The sequence below is a fragment of the Notechis scutatus genome, chromosome 1 (genome assembly GCF_049901735.1).
Source record: "Notechis scutatus isolate UNSWTSFEM ecotype Mainland chromosome 1, rNotScu1.2, whole genome shotgun sequence".
Lineage (NCBI taxonomy): Eukaryota > Metazoa > Chordata > Lepidosauria > Squamata > Elapidae > Notechis > Notechis scutatus.
Window position 1 is genome coordinate 235,691,762 of NC_142009.1, and position 19,873 is coordinate 235,711,634.

The 19,873-nt window shown below is 38.3% G+C and overlaps 2 protein-coding genes across 3 annotated transcripts in view; one reads left to right on the top strand and one right to left on the bottom strand.

The window, feature by feature from the left end:
* LRRC56 (leucine rich repeat containing 56) overlaps positions 1-3,845 on the top strand; it is a 47,247-nt gene extending 43,402 nt beyond the window's left edge. For both annotated transcript variants that reach the window (XM_087950769.1, XM_087950770.1), the window contains 2 exons: positions 551-902; positions 2,342-3,845. In XM_087950769.1, coding sequence (XP_087806895.1) covers positions 551-902; positions 2,342-2,534 — 545 coding nt within the window. In that variant the 3' untranslated portion in view covers positions 2,535-3,845. The remainder of the gene's footprint in view (positions 1-550; positions 903-2,341) is intronic.
* A 4,450-nt stretch (positions 3,846-8,295) lies between these two features.
* Positions 8,296-19,564, bottom strand: LMNTD2 (lamin tail domain containing 2). The gene is made up of 7 exons (XM_087959385.1): positions 19,215-19,564; positions 17,310-17,458; positions 14,382-14,499; positions 12,422-12,617; positions 10,300-10,404; positions 8,906-9,057; positions 8,296-8,465 (listed from the first exon to the last, which is right to left on the bottom strand). The coding sequence occupies exons 1-7, from the start codon at positions 19,562-19,564 to the stop codon at positions 8,348-8,350; spliced, it is 1,188 nt and encodes a 395-aa protein (XP_087815511.1). The 3' UTR covers positions 8,296-8,347.
* Between the last annotated feature and the right edge of the window lie 309 nt (positions 19,565-19,873).

A 19,873-nucleotide genomic window follows, 5' to 3' on the forward strand; every position in this document is an offset into this window, starting at 1 on the left:
TCTAGCTTAAATATTTTTAAGTTCTTCTGCTATTGTTTTTCTTTCAACCGTGTATGATTCTCAGAGACTGCCTGAACAAGTCCCTGCAGTTTTTCCTGAAGTGGCTTGCCATTGCCTTCTTCCTACAGTCCAGAGAAAGGGATTAGGCCATGGGTCATCCAGGTGGCTTTTGTGCTTAAGGTGGTATTGGAACTCCTGGTCTCCCGGTTTCTGACCTGATGCCTTAACCACTCTACATAAAATTGGTTCTCAAGTTTTGCTTAGCACCTGCTAAAAATGTGGCAGAAGAAGCTATTCAGTACAGATTCTTAAAAAACCCTATTTATATTCTTTGTTATTAAGCTATCTAAAATATTCAGAAAAGACAGATATCTCCCTGAAATTGAATGCTGTGTATAAAATTATCCCTTTAGAATTTTGAAATTATTAAAGTTGGGAATTTAGGCCATTGTTTCCATCCGAGAAAATTTCTCTTACAGAACTTATAGCAATCTTTTGGATGAAATACTTTGTTGCTAAAATAACGGTGTGCTTTCCCCTTACATTCCAGATTCATCACATAGCCTTGCAAATGCGTTACCAAGCATTGTGAAGCGCCCTCTCCAACCTTCTCCTCCAAAATGTCCTTCACCTGCATCCATGGGTGTGACAGCTGGACTTGTGAGAGCTAGGCACCTGAAGATACCCAATTCAAAAAAAGCTGTGTTAAAACTGCAGCCTCCGTTAGTCGTGAACAGGGATGAAGTGCAGCATATGGCTGAAAGGACTGCTGTTCTGAATCTCCACAGGAAACCAGATACACCCTCTAATGCAGCAGTCTTCACACAGAGACCAACAGTTTGTGGCAGCAAACAGATTATGAGACCCATTTCAGGACCAGCAACATTTGGACCAGCAAATAGGTTTGGATCTTACCCCCAAAGTTAATGGAATAGAAGCCGGTTTACAGTTATAATATTGGGCCAGGTTAAGCGTATCTAAGGTTGCTTAAATCACTAGCCTAATGCTATCACAATGGTCAAAACTGTTGGCACGGTTTTAATTTTGGGCAATGTTGTTCATTACGTCCTACAGATAGTCCTCAAGGTATTAGAGGTTGCTTAGCAACCATTCAAAGTTATGATGGGTCCTTAAAAAGATTACTTATAATCTACATTTAAAATTCTAGGCTGTCCCTCCCCATCATATGACCACATTTGGGGCATTCTGAAACTGGCCTGCATTTATGGCCCTTTGAAATGCCCTGCAATCATGTGACTACAATTTACAACATTTTTGCCAGAAACTGGTATTTACTTCCAATTTCCAGCAAAATAAAATGCCCTGTAGTGAACAATGGGTTTGCTTTATGACTGCTGCATTCATTTATGACCACTGCAAAAAAGATTGTAAAATCGGGTGCTGTTACATGACCTGCTTAATGACAGTCACAACTTACAACTGAAACTACAGGCTTAATTATGGTCACAAGTCAAGGACTACCTTTATAAAGTTTGGCTAAAAGATAACCAGCCTGAAGTCACCAAATAAGAATCCTTCACTGAGATTTGACTTGAATCTGGGACATCCTTAATCATTAACATACATCTATTTATTAAGTTGCAAGCTAAGTTGATCTTCTTTTGCTGGAAGTGTTGCTGTTGCTACCACTTAGTTCCCATCCATTGAAAGAGACAGAAGTTACCTGTTCTTGTTTCTGCAGCTGTGAGACACAGGCAGGACAGAAAAGTGATAGTTTTTTCTACCCTTATCCATTTAGCTCCTGAGAGGCTAGGTGTGCAACCTTCCAATAGCCATTGCTTGTCTTTGAGTAGATTCATTTGGTCCCTGTTGCTCCCATTGTAGACGTTCTGGCAAATGTGCTCACTGTAGAAAATGAGCCTGCTGAAATTTTAATTTCTGGGGTTTTAGAAAGGAGTTATCCTTTCTTTTTTCTTATAGTTACAATATAATTTCAGCTATGCCTAAGCACAAGATAATGTGAATGTGATGCCTCATATTCAACAAATATTTTCCCCATAACTATTTTGTCCTCCCATAACAATATTTTTTTGCCTAACACATCTACCTGTGTCACTTGGTTCCTGTCCCTGATAACATTTTTAATGTATACTAATGCCACCATGCCTCTCTGCCACTACCAACCAGCAATTTATTATAATGTGGCAGAAAAGTATTCAATGTGACAATATTCTGCCATGACTTAATGGAGGTAACAGCCTAGAAATAGTCTTCAGTAGCAGCCCAGTTAATGACCAAAGCATTGGAAATACTTAGAATAGAAGAGTGTTCTTTGGCCCAATAAGCTTACTTTCTAATTTGTTGAATTTCTTCTCTTTAGAACCACTATGGATAGAAGCCTACCTAAGACTATCAGCCATCAGATACCTGTCACTCATTCATACACAAGTTTGCCAGAAAGATACGCAGTGCTGAACATGGTCCACCCTCTGACTGCCAAAGCTGCCCTGCAGAGCTTGTCAAAAAGGCCGGATATCTTAATGATTGCTCAGAGCAAGACTCCCCAATTGTAGGAAATGCCTCAAACAGCTGTGCATATCTTGTTGCCAGGTCTCGGCTGTACTTGATTTCCCATCTTCCCATGAGCAACACAGGCCAGCTTCTCTGATTCAGCAGCCTGATTCATCACTGAGGGGGACAGTGTCCCTACGCAAGCAGTTGAAAGAAACAACTTGATTACTCTCCAATTAAACTGCTGCTGTGAAGAGAGAATCAATCATTCTCCCCACCCCCACCCCAGCAACCTTTTTTTAAAGCAGGCTTTGAAAAGAATGGAGAGTGGATTTGTGCCCACTGTAAGCTCCTTCCGATGACTACATCACTGGTGTTTAGAACAGCTGTTTGAGTGGCCTCAGGAGTGAGGGTGGTTTCCTTGACTCAGCTGATGGGAGGATGATACAGCCGGTTCCCTCAGGTAACCAGCTGCAGCTCCGAAGTGTAAGCCTTCTCCTAGGGATTAAGAGACTGGGAACCGTAGGCAGCTGCACTTGGCTTAGTCTGAAGGATATGGGGGTTTTTTTCCCCCCATGTTCCTTGAGCAGCAGACACATTGTTTTCAGGTACTAGATTCTACTTCCACTAATGTAAACAAGCTATGTTGCTTGGTTACCATTTTCAACATGGAATTACCAAATAGCAAGCAGTGTAGGACCATTTGAACAAATCATTTTAATTTATTTGTGCTTGAAAGAAATACGTAGCGTACCTCAAAACTGTATTTTCTTCAAGTTAGGTGACCCACATCTTGATGTGAGTCATGGGTGGTTCCTAACAATTCCTCATTTACCTCAACTTTTTCATGTCTTTTTACAACAAATGTACTTTCAGTTCAAAGTTGTAGAGCATTTTCAGAATGAAAGATAAAAATGCATTTTCATAAGTGTCAGCATTAAGGTAAAATGTGCAATGCTATTCCAGCAGTCTTGCCAATCCATTGGCACATAGATGGATACAATTACTTGGTCTTTGATCTGTAATATGGGTAGTGTTATGACAATCACCCACATATGGCTAGTAGGTGGCCCTGTTTTTTTTTATTGTGGCATTTGGAGCAAATGCTGCCATATTCATGGGATTTATTATTTGCCATAGTTCATACTGTATCTTTATCCATACAAGTCCTACAAACTGTATCTGCTAACAAAAGAAACAAAGTTTTATGTGAATTGGAACTCAGGTATATATAGATAATTATTGTGACTATTTTGAAACCAAGTACTGTGGTTTTCAAAATTAATACCAGATAATTTTGGAGTGAGGTTTACAAAGATATATATTATGCAACAATCCAAGCTATAAGCTGTTCCTTTTTGTTCAGATTTTTTTTTAAAAAAAATGCACATTGATCTCAGTGGCTTTTACATAATATCTTCAGTATGTTCTTATGTTGAAGCTTAAATATTTGTAAACCATGAAAATACTTAGATCCTCCAAAGTTCTGCTTCAATTCTTGCCATAATGGGGTCCTGTTGAATTGCAGAACTGGAATATGGGTTTATAGAAAAGTAATATCCAAATTCATAAAAGGATTATGTGGGAACATCAGCCTTAAGAATAGGTTTATCCTTTAAATTATTTTTTTTATTCAGTCCAGATTTTGTAGTAATTGAAATTCTGCCTTTTCTATATATTCAAAATATAAGCAAGCAATATAGTCTTTGATAAGTTCATACAGTATCTCTATAAAGAACTTAATATAGCAAAAATATTTTGTAAATTGAATTCAGATTTACATGCTTAGAATAAGCCTGCTGAAATCGAGATTCCAACCAACCTCAAAACCCTTGAATTGCAGTGTGTTTCCTTAAGTAACTGAATCCAACCCACAGATATTCAGTGTTATTTCCAGACTTATATGAAGATATTGAATAAAGCTATCAAGTAGTAACCCATTCACTTGCTCATATCATTATGTATAGGTAAATGCAGAATTTCAGTTATGTTTGCAAAGTTAGGGCTTAACTGGAGAAGAAAAGTGGCTTTCATTAAACTAGATTAATTTCTTTATGCTTAAACATAGTGTAGATCTCTCAATTCCAATTTACCAATGTAAAAAAAGTTGACTTCTCTCATATTAATTATGAAAAAGCACTTGGGGAAAAGGTTCTGAAGCCTTCCAGACCTTACCTGACCTTCCATAAGGACCTTTCCATTTTCTTTTTCTTTCTTTCTTTCTTTTTTGCTTTGCTAAATTTGGTTGTTAGAAAAGTGATATAAAGTTATTTCTGGGAAAATGCTGCTGGGAGAAGCCATCAATCACAGTTGAAGAATCTGACCCTTATTAGACGCCAAATTATTTGCCAGCTTCTCAGTTTAGCAGGGAGATTCCTTTCTTCAGCTCAACCCATCACCCATTTTGGTTGATCAACAGCAAGAGAACCTGTTCACAATGAATCAAGATACTTCTGTTCTCATGCTAAAACACTTCTCATAACTTTTAAGATGATTCTTCCTTCCAGAGTAGCTAAACACCTATTAACACTTGCCTCAGAACTGGAAGTGCAACTCATAAAAGTAAGTGTACTTTGTCAGACAAATTATGAGGCCTGCTTTGTATTTGAAGAAGCCACACACACTCATCCTATTCATTAGCTTGCTAGTTAGCATTTGCAGCATCTTCTTAGATGCAGATCAGTTGTAGCAGGAAGATACATCATATAGTTGAAACCATATCTTGAGCGAACACTATTCCTATCAGAGAGACCATAGGAATTGTTGTGTCGAGTGTTGTCTTGAACGTCTGAAAAATGAAAGAGGGAGTTGTAGTCCATAATATAATGGCCACATAGGTCTTTGGTATTGCTGTTGGACTTCACAGAGTGTAGCCTTCTTGTTCAACTATACAGAGACATTTTGCTCTATTTGTTGTGGCTGGTGCTTTGTAGGTGTCAAGGTAAGATTTGTTTTTTTTGGGGTGGGGGAGAATTTGAGATGAAAATTTTCTTGCCTGTGCCACACCCTTAACTCAAATGCTATTTTTCCTTTCATAATTTCCCAACTTATAATGCTGGCAAAATACATGACTGTGCACGTGAGTTGGGAAAAACAGACTCATATCATTCTTCCTTTTTTCTGCACTTAAAATAAAGCCTGAGGCAGCATAACCTCTCTCTCCATTCACTCCTATTATAAGACTTGTGCAAAAGGCATTTTATATGTTCAATCTGACTTGCCCAGCTGCAAAAGTGATGGAATGTAAAATCAGTTAGCATTTGTTAAATAAAAGACATTATTCAAAGCCTGAAAGTTAAATCTAAGCCTTCAGTATACAGCACCACCACGGCTATATTTGTGTTCATTTTTGTTATTCTGCACTGCTAAATCTGGCCTTAACATACACCAAGAACACCAGGTTTATTCTGTCCTACCTCATTTTACTAAACAATGTAAAGATAGTCCTCAACTTACAACAGTTCATTTAAAGTTACAACGGCACTGAAAACAGTGAATTATGACCCTTTTTCACACTTACAACTGTTTAGCATCCCCGTGGTCACATGATTAGAATTCGGACACTTGGCAACTGGCGCATATTTATGAAGATTGCAGTGTCACAGGGTCATGTGATTAACTTTTGCGCCCTTCTGACAAGCAAAGTCAGTGGAGAAGCCAGATTCACTTAATAAGTCATCACTAAGAAGAGGTTTTCTCAGCTGGAACTGGTTTATTGAATTGGCACAGTTCCAAAAAGTCTGACTGTTCCCCCTCCCATGTTTTTCTCATTCTTCTTTCTTGCCTATGATATCCAATTATTATTTTGAATCAGTGCTACGGTAAAGCTGGGAATTGAAACAGACATCAGCAAAAGCTTGTTTCAAATTGCACAACTTTTTTTTTTATGAGGTAGATGTTCCTGAGTCTGAAGGATCAGAAGATTATTAGAAGATAATGGAAACAGAAACTTTCCTAGTATGCTTTTCGTCAAGTTACTGGCCTTCCAAATGAATTGACTGTGCAAATGCCACAGTCTCCAAGTCTCATGAGAAGCAGCCCTAATACAAAGAGGGACACTGGTGGGAATTCTTACACGGATGCATATTTGAATGGCTCTTTCGTCTCCTAGGTTCCACTTGCTTTATGCTTAATATTTTATTTCTATCAAATCAACAGTGTGCAAGGATGCACATTGTAGAGTTCTCTTGAATGAAAAGGTAATAACTATTCTAAAGTATAGTCAAACGCCCAAGCCAGGGAAAACTAACATGGAAGCAAAATTATGCTGATTAAAATAATTACATCTCTTGCACAAAAAGCTCTTTATGTGTGAGAAACCTCCCCTGAGTCCTTTAACAACAATAACTACCTGGGGAAACAGTTATTTTCCTAATATATTATAATAGAACCCACTACTGTCTCTTTCCTCAATGTCTTATTTGTTCCAATATCTCAAGTTTGAGGAGGAAGATACTCTCTCTATGCAAATGATAGCAATGGACTTTACTTACTGTCATTACTGGTTCCCGAGGTGCCGGTTTCCATGACTGAAAACTGTGACTGAAAAATCTTCACTGTCAGAAGAGCTTTCCTTAACTGCCAAAAGCAATAAAAATACTGTTGTGAATCCCAAAGCTAGTTCTCCTTTCTGATGAGCTTTCCCCCCCCAAAAAAAAACTACAAGAAGAATTTAAATCATTTCCCTATTTTGGAAGTGTCTAAGATACTTGAGCATTTCTGAGCCCAGGACTAGAAAACTTCCTGTGCCCCCCTAGAATCTCCAGAACTGTTATTAATAAATTGTAATGCTGAATGTGATTGAAGAGTGACATTATTAAACAGATAAAGGGTTATCCTCTTAATGTTTTGGAATGTAGCTGGACGTGTGCTGCTCAAAGCTCAAATGTACACTTGTGCCTAATTAAAAAAAATGGGCAACCCTGATTTAGCACTGCTGAACAATAATGTGGATGAATATATTCCTGCACACAATATCAGTTGGGTTTTATAATTTATAAATTTACACCTGTATTTTATACTCCATTAAAAAAAGATAAAGTTCATGATAATGGGAAAGGGGAATTTCATGTATTGGAACTACAATGTGTTGAAGGGAGAAAAATTGTCTTTAATATGTGGTAGAATCTAATGATATCTGTATGGATAGATTGATTAGGCCTATCCACAAATACTTCTGACCCTGTAATATAGTAGTTGATCAGAAACATTGTTAATGGGATATGTTTCCTGTTCTGCCCTCTGAATGCATGACTATATATGTGCATTTTTAAAAAAATGAGAGCTCAAAGATGGTCCTAACATGCCTAACACTGACCAGAGATTTTCTCCCATGAAGAAGGGTCAGAATAGAGTAGATAGAGGTGATTCAACTGACATCATGTATTTGGACTTTAAAAAGATTGACAAGTGATATCATGGATAGTTAACTGGCTAAAAGGGTAAAAAATAAATGAAGAGTAAGATATTCTAGAAGGACAAGAAATCTTGTGATGGGCTGTATTATGTTTGGTTTGGTTTGGTTGAAATTGAGGCAATTACTGTTTTTTAAGAAGCGTAGGGGACAGTAAATTAGGAAAATAGCATTTTTTTTAAAAAAAAGTGGTTTCTTTATTAAAAATAAAAGTAAATATTTGGATTCTGTCTTTTCCCAATTCATTTTTTTTTCAGGTTTTCTGAACAGAATATCCCAAAACACATTAGAGGTTCATCACCTATATCTTTATGAAATTAGTACGGTAGTTAGTTAAAGTGTGGCTGATTATGAAAAGATAAGTTGTTCCATTTGTTGCAAATTAATTATGGATTTGTGTGTTAAATGGTCTTTTTGATAGGACTACCATCACCACACCTGAAAGGAAAGGGTGTTTTTTTTTTAAGAAAACGAAAAAGAAAATTTGTTACATTCCCCATTTGTTATTATCTTGTTTCCGATGGACCGGTCACACCACATATTGAAACTTGAACAATCCATGGAAAGTTGTTTTGAGTTCCTAAAAAAAAACCAAAAAGATTCTATAGAAAGTTCTTTACTTTTTCATTAAAAATGAATAAGTGTTAAATAACGGTTTCCTTAAACGTGGATTATTACATATATTGCAATTGGTTAAGTTTGCACAATACACTAATCCAATCTATAACATTCCAGGGAAACCCAAATTATTAGAATTTCCTACAAAAGTAAAAGAACTCAATAATGGAATGACCAGCTTCAAAGCAGGATTAGTTGTTTTCATTGGATGGACGCAAGTTTGGTCTGGGCATTCATCTCTCAGAGATGAGCTGTCTGAAAATCCTGTGTTAAACCAGATTAAATCAACACCTTCCACAGTGCCTTTTACTCTACGTATCACAACGTGACATAATTTTGAGCACTTCCAAATCGTACCTAAACCTTCCCTTTGCAAAAAGAGCAGAATTTTCTTTGCTGTACCTTGGGAGGAATGAAATCTTGGGGGACCAGACTTCATTTGTTTCTTCTCTGCCATCCCAAAGGGGAAACTTGTCGATGGAAAGTTCCACGTTATCACTATAAGCTGCTGCTGCTGCTGTAAATTGATGAGGATTTACGTATTGTGACACCATCTTGAGAAAAAGCAAGTGAGAGACAAGGGTAATACCTCCGCTGCTTTTAATGTTTACACTTGCACAGTACCTTTTCATAACAGATTCAAAGGTAAAGTATCAAGATAAAAATACAGAAACATTACAATGAAGTATACTGTATATATAAAGGCTCTTAGGACTCTTCAGAAGTTTATCATTGTTTATGAATAATCTCACCTCGATTTTTCTTCTGCTTTTTTCCCAGAGCACCTAGTTCATATAGGTACATTATATTTTGTTCCAACAATCATTCAAAGTATGAGATGGAGTTGCTGAGGCCATAGCAAAAGTGGTTGTGAAGAATATCTAACTGAGCCAGGCAGAAAGAGGGAAGGGACTACGTGAACCCTAATGATGATGCCACAGCTAGAGAGAAGTCAGCCTCTGTTATGTTGGTTCTTCTTATTCAATAACCTCAAGGCTGGATTGATTGACCTCCCCAACAAAATACCTCTACTCTGCTGGGTTCCGTAATCTAGGACACCACTGATAATGTCCATCCAACTATCTTCTGCAACTAGTTCTGGTGAAGCTGTTCCAGACACGGTGGTAAGGACTGTAACATGGTCCAAAAATACTTTCCCTGTGTCACCAAGGGAAATGCCACAAACTAGAAATGCTGCACAAGGCCAATGACTCTTGAGGTCTCCTCTAAACTATGTCAATCTGATTCTCCTACCCATGTAACTAAAATAGTGATGGGAGAAGAAATAGAAAAGAGCTATTGCAATAGCTCTTTTCTATTTCTTAAAAATGGAGCTACGGCCTTCTCATGCTTTCTCAGTGAAGAGAATGGCTAACCCTTTCTTTTAGCTCTAATGAGGGAATTACAGCACTTTTCAATTTCAGGGAGAGGATCACTGGTATAGGTATCAACCTCTTTAGCTCCTTTCCCCATGAAGAAAATTTATATCAGATTTCTAGCTTCCGATAAAGCTACCATTTGCCAGTAGGGCATGGATTTGGGTCTTCTCTTGCCCCCAGCCTTACAGAGATGGCCAAATAATGGCCAAGTGGCTCATAAGCTTTTCTACAAGCCAGTGGAAGGTCCTGGAAGCACCACTGTCATCATGATATGCCAAAATAATATTTTACTGCACTTTTGGGTTTGCCCTGATTTGTTTCTTAAGCCTTGGCAAAAAGTGGAGCAGCTTCTATTTTAACAATCAGAAACCAACCAACCAACCACTTCCCTACTTACTATTAGCCAAGACAGCTCACCTGGCCATTACGATCACAAAGAGTGGTAAGGCAGTCGGGCCCTGCTCTGAAAAACTTTGCGTTGGAAAATGGTTCATGAGCCAAGTTGGCCCCTGCAGCCCAAACCTGTTAAACAATGCATGTGAATAAGTATACAATGATTAATGTGTGCAAATTGCCTGGTAGGTTTTTTTAAAAAAAAAATCTGCAAAGACCATGAAAACCAAAACTATTTCTAGAGGCAGTTTAAGGCAGATGAAAGGTGGGCTGGATTAATACATTAGCTCATCTGTCTCTACTTTTTCCATCATTTTAAACACTAATCTCATTGACAAGGAATTTTAAAGTTTATCTTTGCACTGAGCATGTAATCTGCACTTTAGTATCCTGCTATACAAGCAGTAAACTTTTTGACTGGAATATTTGGAGCTTGAGCATCAGTTGTGATCCTGTAGTGCCTCCTGCTGGCTTGGAACATCCATGAGCCAAGATATGCTATGGAAGCATGCATCTTAAGTTTTACTGATGGGGAAGAGAAAACATTGCCAAGGTCCAAGGAGAGGTGGGCTTGTAAAAGACATATTCAGTGCATCTCCTGTGCATATGATTCTGATGCAACCCCCTATCTCAACCTATTCTAGCACTGCTGCCCTCTCATGGCTAACATAAATGGGGAGTTCATTTTCTGCTACATATAATGATGACCACCAACTTAAATGTCTTAAAATGGAAAAGAAACACATTCACAGAGGATGAGACAAAAAGTAGTTATTGGCTCTGATTATGTTCCTATCAAAGGCAGGAAGATTCCATATGTTAACATGAATAAAAGGATGCCTTGGATACAATGGTGTATTAACCATTAAGCAGACTAAGCACCTGCTTAGGGCACCAGGCCCAAAGGGGGCACCACAATTGGTAGCCTAAGCTTGGCTTTGTTTATACAGTATGTACAAAGGAGAAGAGCATCAAGATTTGTCAGTGCTTAGGGCACCAGTGAGCCTTAATCCGCCACTGCTTGGATCAACTGGTAGGCCATTGAGGGAAGCAAAAGCTTGGAGTAGATGGGCTTTTGATGTGGTCCAGCAGGGCTTTTCTTTTACAAGGAAACAGAAGAACCAAGAGGAGAGGAAATGGAGCCACAGCAGAGGCTCCAACTCAGCAATAAAAAGAAGCAACTGACAAGACTGTTATATTATGCAGCTCTGGTGGCCTAGAGGTGGAGCTCTCACCTTGCAATCAGGAGGCTGTGAGTTTGATCCTAGGTAGAGGCTAATATTTGGAATTGACTCTCCTGTTTGAGCAGGGGGTTGGACTAGATGACCTCCAAGATCCCTTCCAATTCTGTTACTCTATGATTCTATGCACCCATCTTCCACATTTCCTTCAAACGGTCAAAGAAGGCTCTATCCTATTCAGATAGTGAGCAAGCAAGGGACATCTTTCTTCACTAATATTTTCAGGGTCATTAGAATGATCTGATAGCCCCAATTTTATCCTGGTCCCTGGTACATTAGTCTTGTTTTCATCCTAATGTCTGCATCCTCAACTTCTAATATTTCCATATTAGAAAAGATCTGCCAGTACCAACATGAGTGCAAAGAGTGCCAGGACATGGCATCATTACATCAGCATCTCCTTTGGTGGCCATAGCAATGCTGAGTTTGCTAAGGCCATTGTGAGGAAAGGCATCTGATTGTATGAATCACATTTTAGAACGATTAGAATCACCATCTGCTTCCAAAGAAAGCTTTCTTTGTGCCATCGCTCTGCCTCATTCATAATATTTTATGTTGGGTGCAGAGTTTTCTCATTTTTCACTTGTTACCATTTCATACTTTCTCATCACTTCTGATGCAAACAGAAAATAGCCGCACGTTGTTGGGGGAGGGGGTTATTGGTAATTTAATACGCCCTTTGTCTGAAAGTGCTTATTGTTTATATTAATGGGAGAGAAAGAAAACAATGGGGGCTGATTGTGCAAAAGATTCTGTGGTTTGAGTAATTAGACTTCCAGCAGCAAGCGCTGAATCCAGATGCCCTGCATGTTTTCCCCACACATATAGAGTCCTATTTGCATGTCTTAAGAGTGATGTCCCATTATGTGTAGCATTGGCAAATGAGAAGGGTTTCTGTTGCTTACAGTGATGTGATGTTGGGCAGGCAGAATAACATTCTTTGGGAAATGGTAGATAGAGATTGGATGTCCTCCAACCCACTGCTGGATGATGTAGCCACCTAGGTCAACCTCTTTAGCCAATAAGCAGTTGAAGATTCTGATAAATTTGCCTTTACGGTGCACACTGACTATCCTTAGAGAGCTGGTTTCAGCATGGCATCTAAAAGAAGAGAACAAAGGACATGAAGCAAATATAAATGAGTCAGATATTCAAAAACTTTTATTAAAAACCAATTCCATCGATGAGCACATGGCTGATTACAGTGGTGGCCTTTATGTTGTGACAGACCTTCCAGAACAATCAGTAAAGCTTGATTTTTTTTAAAAAAAAGTAATTAAACAAAGAACAAAGCAAACCAAATGGGAGAGACAGTACTGGGAGAATCGAGGTACAACATTGCAGAAAATCAAGACTTTTCTCAGAAGATCAGCTCCCTGAAGACAACTCTGGAATCAGTTTATAGCAGGTGGCGCCCAATTTTGATTATTACTGGTTGTGGAATCTGCACAAACAATGCTATAAATTAAGGCCCTTGCCAAAACATGACCAGTAGGCTACATCTTTAATTCAGGGTCCCAACCAAAAGAGTTTAGTTAGCCTAGTTGAGAGAGAAGACCACAGGATTTGAACTTGGGGGAAGAGGCAACGAGGCCATGAGTAAGTCCAGGAAGAAGTAGCAGCATCAATGGAAGCCCGCTGGCGCTCACAACACAACATGGCAAAGCAAGGTTTCAATGCAACAATAATTGTTGGCATAAGCAAGATGATGAGGAACAATGTGAGCAAAAATGCCAAATATATTTTCAATCTGCTAACAGCATGGAGAAATGATGAGTATAATACAAAGTCAATAAGAGTTGACTTTAAAGGGCCTCGGGGATGACTTGAAAATGTAATGGAGAGTTGTGAAGCAGAACTCAAAGGCTGACCATATCCAGGCCATTCCATATTCTGTTGAATGCCATATTATCAACATTATCAATATTATTGATAAATGTGTTTTAAAAATCCTCCTTGCTCTGATGAATAGAATAGAATAGAATTCTTTATTGGCCAAGTGTGATTGGACATACAAGGAATTTGTCTTGGTGCAAATGCTTTCGGTGTACAAAAAACAAAGGATACATTTGTCAAGAACATAAGGTACAACACTTAATAATAGTCATAGGGCACAATAAGCAATCAAATCATACTAGGAAACAATATAAATCATTGGGATACAAGCGACAAAGTTACAGTCATACATTCACAAGTGGGAGGGGATGGGTGATAAGGTGTGATGAGAAGATTAATAGTAATAGTAGTGCAGACTTTGTAAATAGTTGGACAGTGTTGAGGGAATTATTTGTTTAGCAGAGTGATGGCATTAGGGAAAAATCTGTCCTTGTGTCTAGTTGTTTTGATGTGAAGTGCTCTATAGTGTCGTTTTGAGGGTAGGAGTTGAAACAGTTTATGTCCAGGATGTGAGGGGTCTGTAAATATTTTCACAGCCCTCTTTTTGACTCATGCAGTATACAGGTCCTCAATGGAAGGCAGGTGGGTAGTAATTGTTTTTCTGCAGTCCTAATTACTTTCTGAAGTCTGTGTCTGTCTTGTTGGGTTGCAGAACCAAACCAGACAGTTATAGAGGTGCAGATGACAGACTCAATAATTCCTCTGTAGAACTGTATCAGCAGCTCCTTGGACAGTTTCAGCTTTTTGAGTTGGCGCGGAAAGAACATTCTTTGTTGTGCTTTTTAGATGACGTTTTTGATGTTAGGTGTCCATTTTAGGTCTTGTGATATGATAGAACCTAGAAATTTGAAGGTCTCTACTGTTGATATTGTGTTGTTTAGTATTGTAAGAGGTGGTAGTGTGGGAGGATGTAGTATGAAGGAATAATAATAAAAATACCGCCATGAGAACTGAACTCTGCAGACTCACGTCTTGCATTCCTGTAGAAAGGGAGAGCGCATCAAGTGGGGACATAGTTCCTCCTCTGACAGCCGTCCAAGAGAAAGACCAAGCTGAGTGAGCTTAGGATATGGGGTGGAAACCAAATCTATGGGAAAGCAAAAACACTGAACTCATGTGACCCATTAATCTTTGCCCATAAAACTTCAAAAAAAAAGAGATAGTTTTGCTTTGCATTGAATAGTGAATAATGAATCTTGACTAGAAAGATTTGATTTCTACATCGACGGTAGTCTTCATAACTGAATTTTTATCACTTTTCATGTAATTTCATATAATTACAGTTTGGAGGATGTGGGAGAAAGAGAGAAATCTAAGGGTTGTGTTTTTCCCTCAACTTTCTTCGTCTGTTTTGAAAAAAGACGTGTTATTTGATATATCGGTTTAAAAAAAACACTAGATGGAATATTCTAAATGGTAGGGTAATCTGGAAGAGTACAGCAGGATTGAAAAATAACTACATCTTATGCAAATTGGTAGCATAACCCTGGAAGCAAATAAATTAATTTGATTGCTAGGCTCTGGCATACTTTTCAATGTCCAGGTTGGTAATTGAAAAGAATCAATAAAGGAAACAAGGAATTTAACATTAATAGGAGAAAATCAAAATAAATAAAGGGTCATCTTACCAGACAGTGTACAGCAGGGGTGTCAAATTTGATTCCACTGAGGGCCACATCAGGGTTGTGTTTGACCTTAAGGGGGTCAATGTGGGTATGGCCAGGGTGGACGTGGCCAGTATGATGTCACTTCTGTTGGGGGTATCTGTGGTGGTCCAAGCGCTCTGCCAGTGAAAACGGGCTCCCGGGCCCCGTTTTTGGCTGCGACGGCCTCCTGCAGCCCTCTGCCAGCAAAAACAGAGCTCAGAGGGTTGCATGCACCCCCTTGAGCTGCTTTTTGCTGCTAGAGGGCTGCAGGGGGTCATTGCAGCTGAAAATGAAGCCTAGGACGGCTGTGCATGGCCCTCTCGAGCTCCGTTTTCCCTGGCAGAGGCATCACAGGCCGGTCCTTTGCTGTTTTCAGGGTGGCCCCATGGGCCAGATCTAAGCACCCTGCAGGCCAGATTCGGCCCTCAGGCCTTGAGTTTGACACCCCTGGTATAGAGCATGCAAGGAAATTATTGACCTCCCCAAGGGAGAGGGGAATTGGGTGGGGAAGATGAAGATACAAAACGTAAGAGTTGGGGGGAAATATAAAAGGTGTGAAATTGGGAGTGTAAAGTAATTCAGCCGGGCACCAATAGATGCACAGAAAGAGAAAAGCAGGAGCATAGTAAGCCTTCTGTGTTGTGTCAGTTTGGTGCATAATCACCATTTTAAAGGCAATTCCTTAGGTCAAAATTTTTTTGAACAAAAAAAGAAATTGTTTAACAATATTTCATAGCAAATTCTGCAGTTGGTATATTATCCTTATTTCCTAAAATATATCAATTGATGTAACGTAAGATTTTGCTAATGATTACTTATTATACAACACTGACAAATGAAAATATATCTTTAGTGGTGGAAAGTGATTTGCAAATTGCCCTGGAAACAAATTAACAAAACAAACAAGTTTGGAAAAATTGACAGGGAAGGATTTGTTTTCCTTTGATATCTTTGTCTATCCATCTGCCTGATGCAAGATGGTAGTGGCCCTTAGGTTTGTAAGCAAAAATATAAATCTTTATTAAAATATATTGTTCCTTTAGATCTAATTCTCCAACAGCTCAAGAAAACTTTCAACTGCAAATCTGGTAAGGATGTACTCCATCTCTTTGCCTAGTCATTTATAAAAATTATGAGGCCCATGTCAGACCCATGACTAAATCCAACGATACTCTATTTGACACTTCAACTGCAGTTAGAAAAAGAATCATTAATTAACGATTTGAATAATGATTTTCAGTCCAGGTGTGGAACTACTTAATAGTCATGCCATCCAGACTATGCTTAACTAGATTATTAACCATAAAGTTAAGGCAATTTTTAAAAACTTTTCACTGAAATTAGAATATATTATACCACAGTTATTTCCACAATATACTGCACTATGGAAGTGAGGAAACAAGGAAATGAAATTTGTTCTTGAGAAGTCTTTAGTGATTCCAATAATCTCTGCCCTTTTTTCAAGATTCTTACTTTTAGATGGGACAAGAGTTTCTTTTTTGGGGGGATAGCCTGAATTTTATCAGCCAATAATATTGATTGTCAATAACCAGCAAAATTTAAAAGAACAAAAACAGTGAAGCAACTAACAACTAACAGAAATCACACAGGTTAACATTCACTCTTCTATTACTATGTGTCTATTACAGTTCTATTACAGTTAATATATCTAAATGAATTCAATACCAGCTTGTGGGGCTGATCTGGGATATTTACTTTTTTACTCTTTTTTAATGAGAAATTTCCTGAGTTAGAACAATTAATCAGTGGAACAACTTACCTCCAGAAGTTGTGGAGGCAACCTAAAAACCTCTGGAGGGTTTTAAGAAGAGATTGGACAGCCACTTATCTGAAATGTTATAGGGTTGAAAGCAGACTTTCAAGGTTCTTCCCAACTCTGTTATTCACACCTATAGGCTATATGGGTTGTATACTCTACAAAACTGACTTTCCTTTTTTGCACGAAAGTGAGTCAGGCTGGAAAGATTATTTCATAATCCCAATAGGGATAGGAGGGACATTTCCCATTCTCCAGTTTTGTGTTTAAAGCTAGCGCTCAGCAGGGCCCAAGTTAAGACATGACTATTTCATCATTGCAGTCTTTACTGATTTACCAGTAAATTTACCAGAGATGGAACACACCAAGGCATTAACCTGGATTACAAACCGGGGGGGGGTCATGTGATTATGTGTGTGGTGCATGTATGACTCAGCCAGGCAACTGGAGACCCACTGGAAAATTTGCACCTACCTTTCTTTTCTGGGCCTTTGTCCTCCAAGGAAGGTAGGCTGGAAGAAGGTTCTGCCGCCTTGCTCTCCGATAAGGCAAAATCTGATTTCATAGAAGTGAGGATAGCTTGCGAGGATAGTTCAGAAGGCAGCTTGCTCTCTTCTCCTGAGCTGTGGGATTAGAAAGAGTTCTGTATGGATACTCTAGTAGTCTCTAGGCCATCCAGCTCAACAGCCATGGTCATTGATCTGGACAATGTAGGCAGGCAGATAGAAGGCCAAGTTTCTTTATGACATAAAAACTACGTCGAGCGGGGGGGCGGAGCTGGCGTCGTGATGATACGGCATGCGATCTCGGAGGTCTGAGATCGCTGCCGATATCTTTGCTCCTGGACGGTCCAAGTGGATCTAAACCATCCCTAAGAGACAGTGAATGTAAAGAGCGCATCCTGTCAATCCCAGGGATATCGCAAAGTCCCTGGTAGATCCAGGAGAAGCTCTTTTTGCCAGCGGCAAAGAGGCAGCCATTAAAGCTGCTGAAGTTGGGACAGCTCCGAAACGAAAGAGAACGGAAAGAGAGAGTGTGCCGGTTTGGTGAGAACTTTTCTTTATTTAAAGATTTGAGAGGACACCCTAAGGGAAAGAAAGAATCTGTAAAAGTTTTTTGACAGAAGTGAATAAGTGGCGATTTTAAACAGGAATGTCAAAGTAATTTTTTTTTTCTTATTGTTGATGATCCTATATTTTGAAACTGGACTGGTTTTTTCCTTTTTTTTTTTTTTTTTAAATCTACTCTCTTCTTTCCCCTTTTTGATTTTATAATATATTAAGCCAGAGACTCCCTTTTAGTCTTTTTTTTTTAAAAAAAAATATTTTCTTCATTTTTAACTAATTCTTATTATACTCTGCCGGAAAAGGAGGGGGAAAGTGAAAGCTAAAGAAACTTTGTAACACTGCCAACTAGAGGCTTGGAAATACTCTACTTTTCCTTTGACCAGACAAAGCTGAGAAAGAATTGAGACTTTTTTTCAAGGACACTGCCTGTTTGATAAGACAGAGGGAAGAGCATGGGAGAGTATTATTGCAGGTGCTCTTCTGGGTTTCTATCAACAGCTGCAGTCTGGTGTTGAAACTTAGGGAAAAAAAGGTGATATGTTTTTGGAGAAGAGAGTTATAATAAGAGCCTTGGATAATTAAACAAAGTGCAGTGTGCTCTTTTTTCTTTTTCTAAGTTGTGCTATCCCTCCTCACTAGCTTTATTTTATTTCATTTTATCTTTCTTTTTTTTTTTTTTGCAATAGCTATTTGGATCTTTGGCTTTGTTGGAGCTTGTCTTTGTTTTTCTTCTTCATTTCTAGTTATTAATATACATATCTATATTTTCTTCTAATCTGTACATTTCTTATTCCTATTATCTAACCATTGATACCAATTTTCTCAAGCTGTATAATATTCCGAGTCTTCCTTGTCATTTAACTCTAAGGTGAGTTTATCAATTTCTGTGCAAGCTAAGATTTGGATTACAAAACAGTCTGATGACATAGTGTCTTTTTTTCTAGCATTGTGTGAGTGCAATTCGTGCTGCTGTTGTTATATGCAAAATCATGTACTTTGTCTTTTTAGTATATTTTCCCTTAATAATCCCCAGAAGGAACAGTTTCAGCTTCAGTTCTATTTGACATCCTGTAATTTCATACAGCCATTTTTGTATTTTGATCCAGTATATTTTAACTTCAGGCATAACCACCATACATGAAAGAAGGTACCTCATACCTGTTTACATTTCCAACAATTTGGATTTAGATTTGGGTACATTTTTGCCAACCTTGTTGGGGCTAAATGCCAACGATAAAACATCTTATATTGGTTTTCTCTATAAGCAGCAGACTTTGTTCTTGTATAATTTTTATTCCAAATTTCTTCCCACTCTTCAAACTCAACGTTATGTCTGAAATTTTTAATCCACGCTATCATTGGTCCTTTCACTATTTCCTCTACTATATCAAAATTTAATAAGTAATTGTATAGTTTTGATATTAATTTCTCTTCTGGGCCTACTAATAATTTGTCTTGCTGTTTTAGTTCAATATCGAATCCATATTCCTCTAGATCTTTTTTATATCGTAATTGTAGCTGGAGATATGGCCAACAATCTATAATTATTCCCTGGTCCTTTAATTCCTGATTGGTTTTTAATATTCCTTGGTTGTCTAAAATTTCATTATATCTAGCCATTTTACCTACATCTAGTGTATTGGGGTGGATCATTGCCTCCATGGTGGATAGCCAGCCTGGGATTTTCATATAGTGCCTTTTCTTAATCTTCTCCCAGGTCTGTATCAGTGAATCTTTCAATACATGTCTATAAAAATGCAAATGCAACTTGTTTCTACTATTCCACAAGAAGATATGCCACCCCATTTACAAATTGTGCCCTTCCAAGGTTAAGATTCTCCTATTCTTTAGGTTTACCCATTCTCTAATCCATACTAGAACCTCTGCTTTGTAATATTTTTCCCACGCTGGGAGTCCAAAGCCACCTCTACTTCTACTATCCTGCAATGCAATTAATTTTATCCATGCCTT

Excerpts from the sequence above, each read along its gene's own strand:
- LMNTD2 (XM_087959385.1), bottom strand. The coding sequence starts at position 19,564 with ATGGAGGCAATGATCCACCCCAATACACTAGATGTAGGTAAAATGGCT. Across the intron at positions 12,618-14,381 it reads TTTCTACAGGAATGCAAGAC|ATGCCATGCTGAAACCAGCT; the intron begins GTGAGTCTGCAG and ends CTCTTCTTTTAG. Across the intron at positions 9,058-10,299 it reads TTTGTGATCGTAATGGCCAG|ATGGTGTCACAATACGTAAA; the intron begins GTGAGCTGTCTT and ends CTTTTTCTCAAG.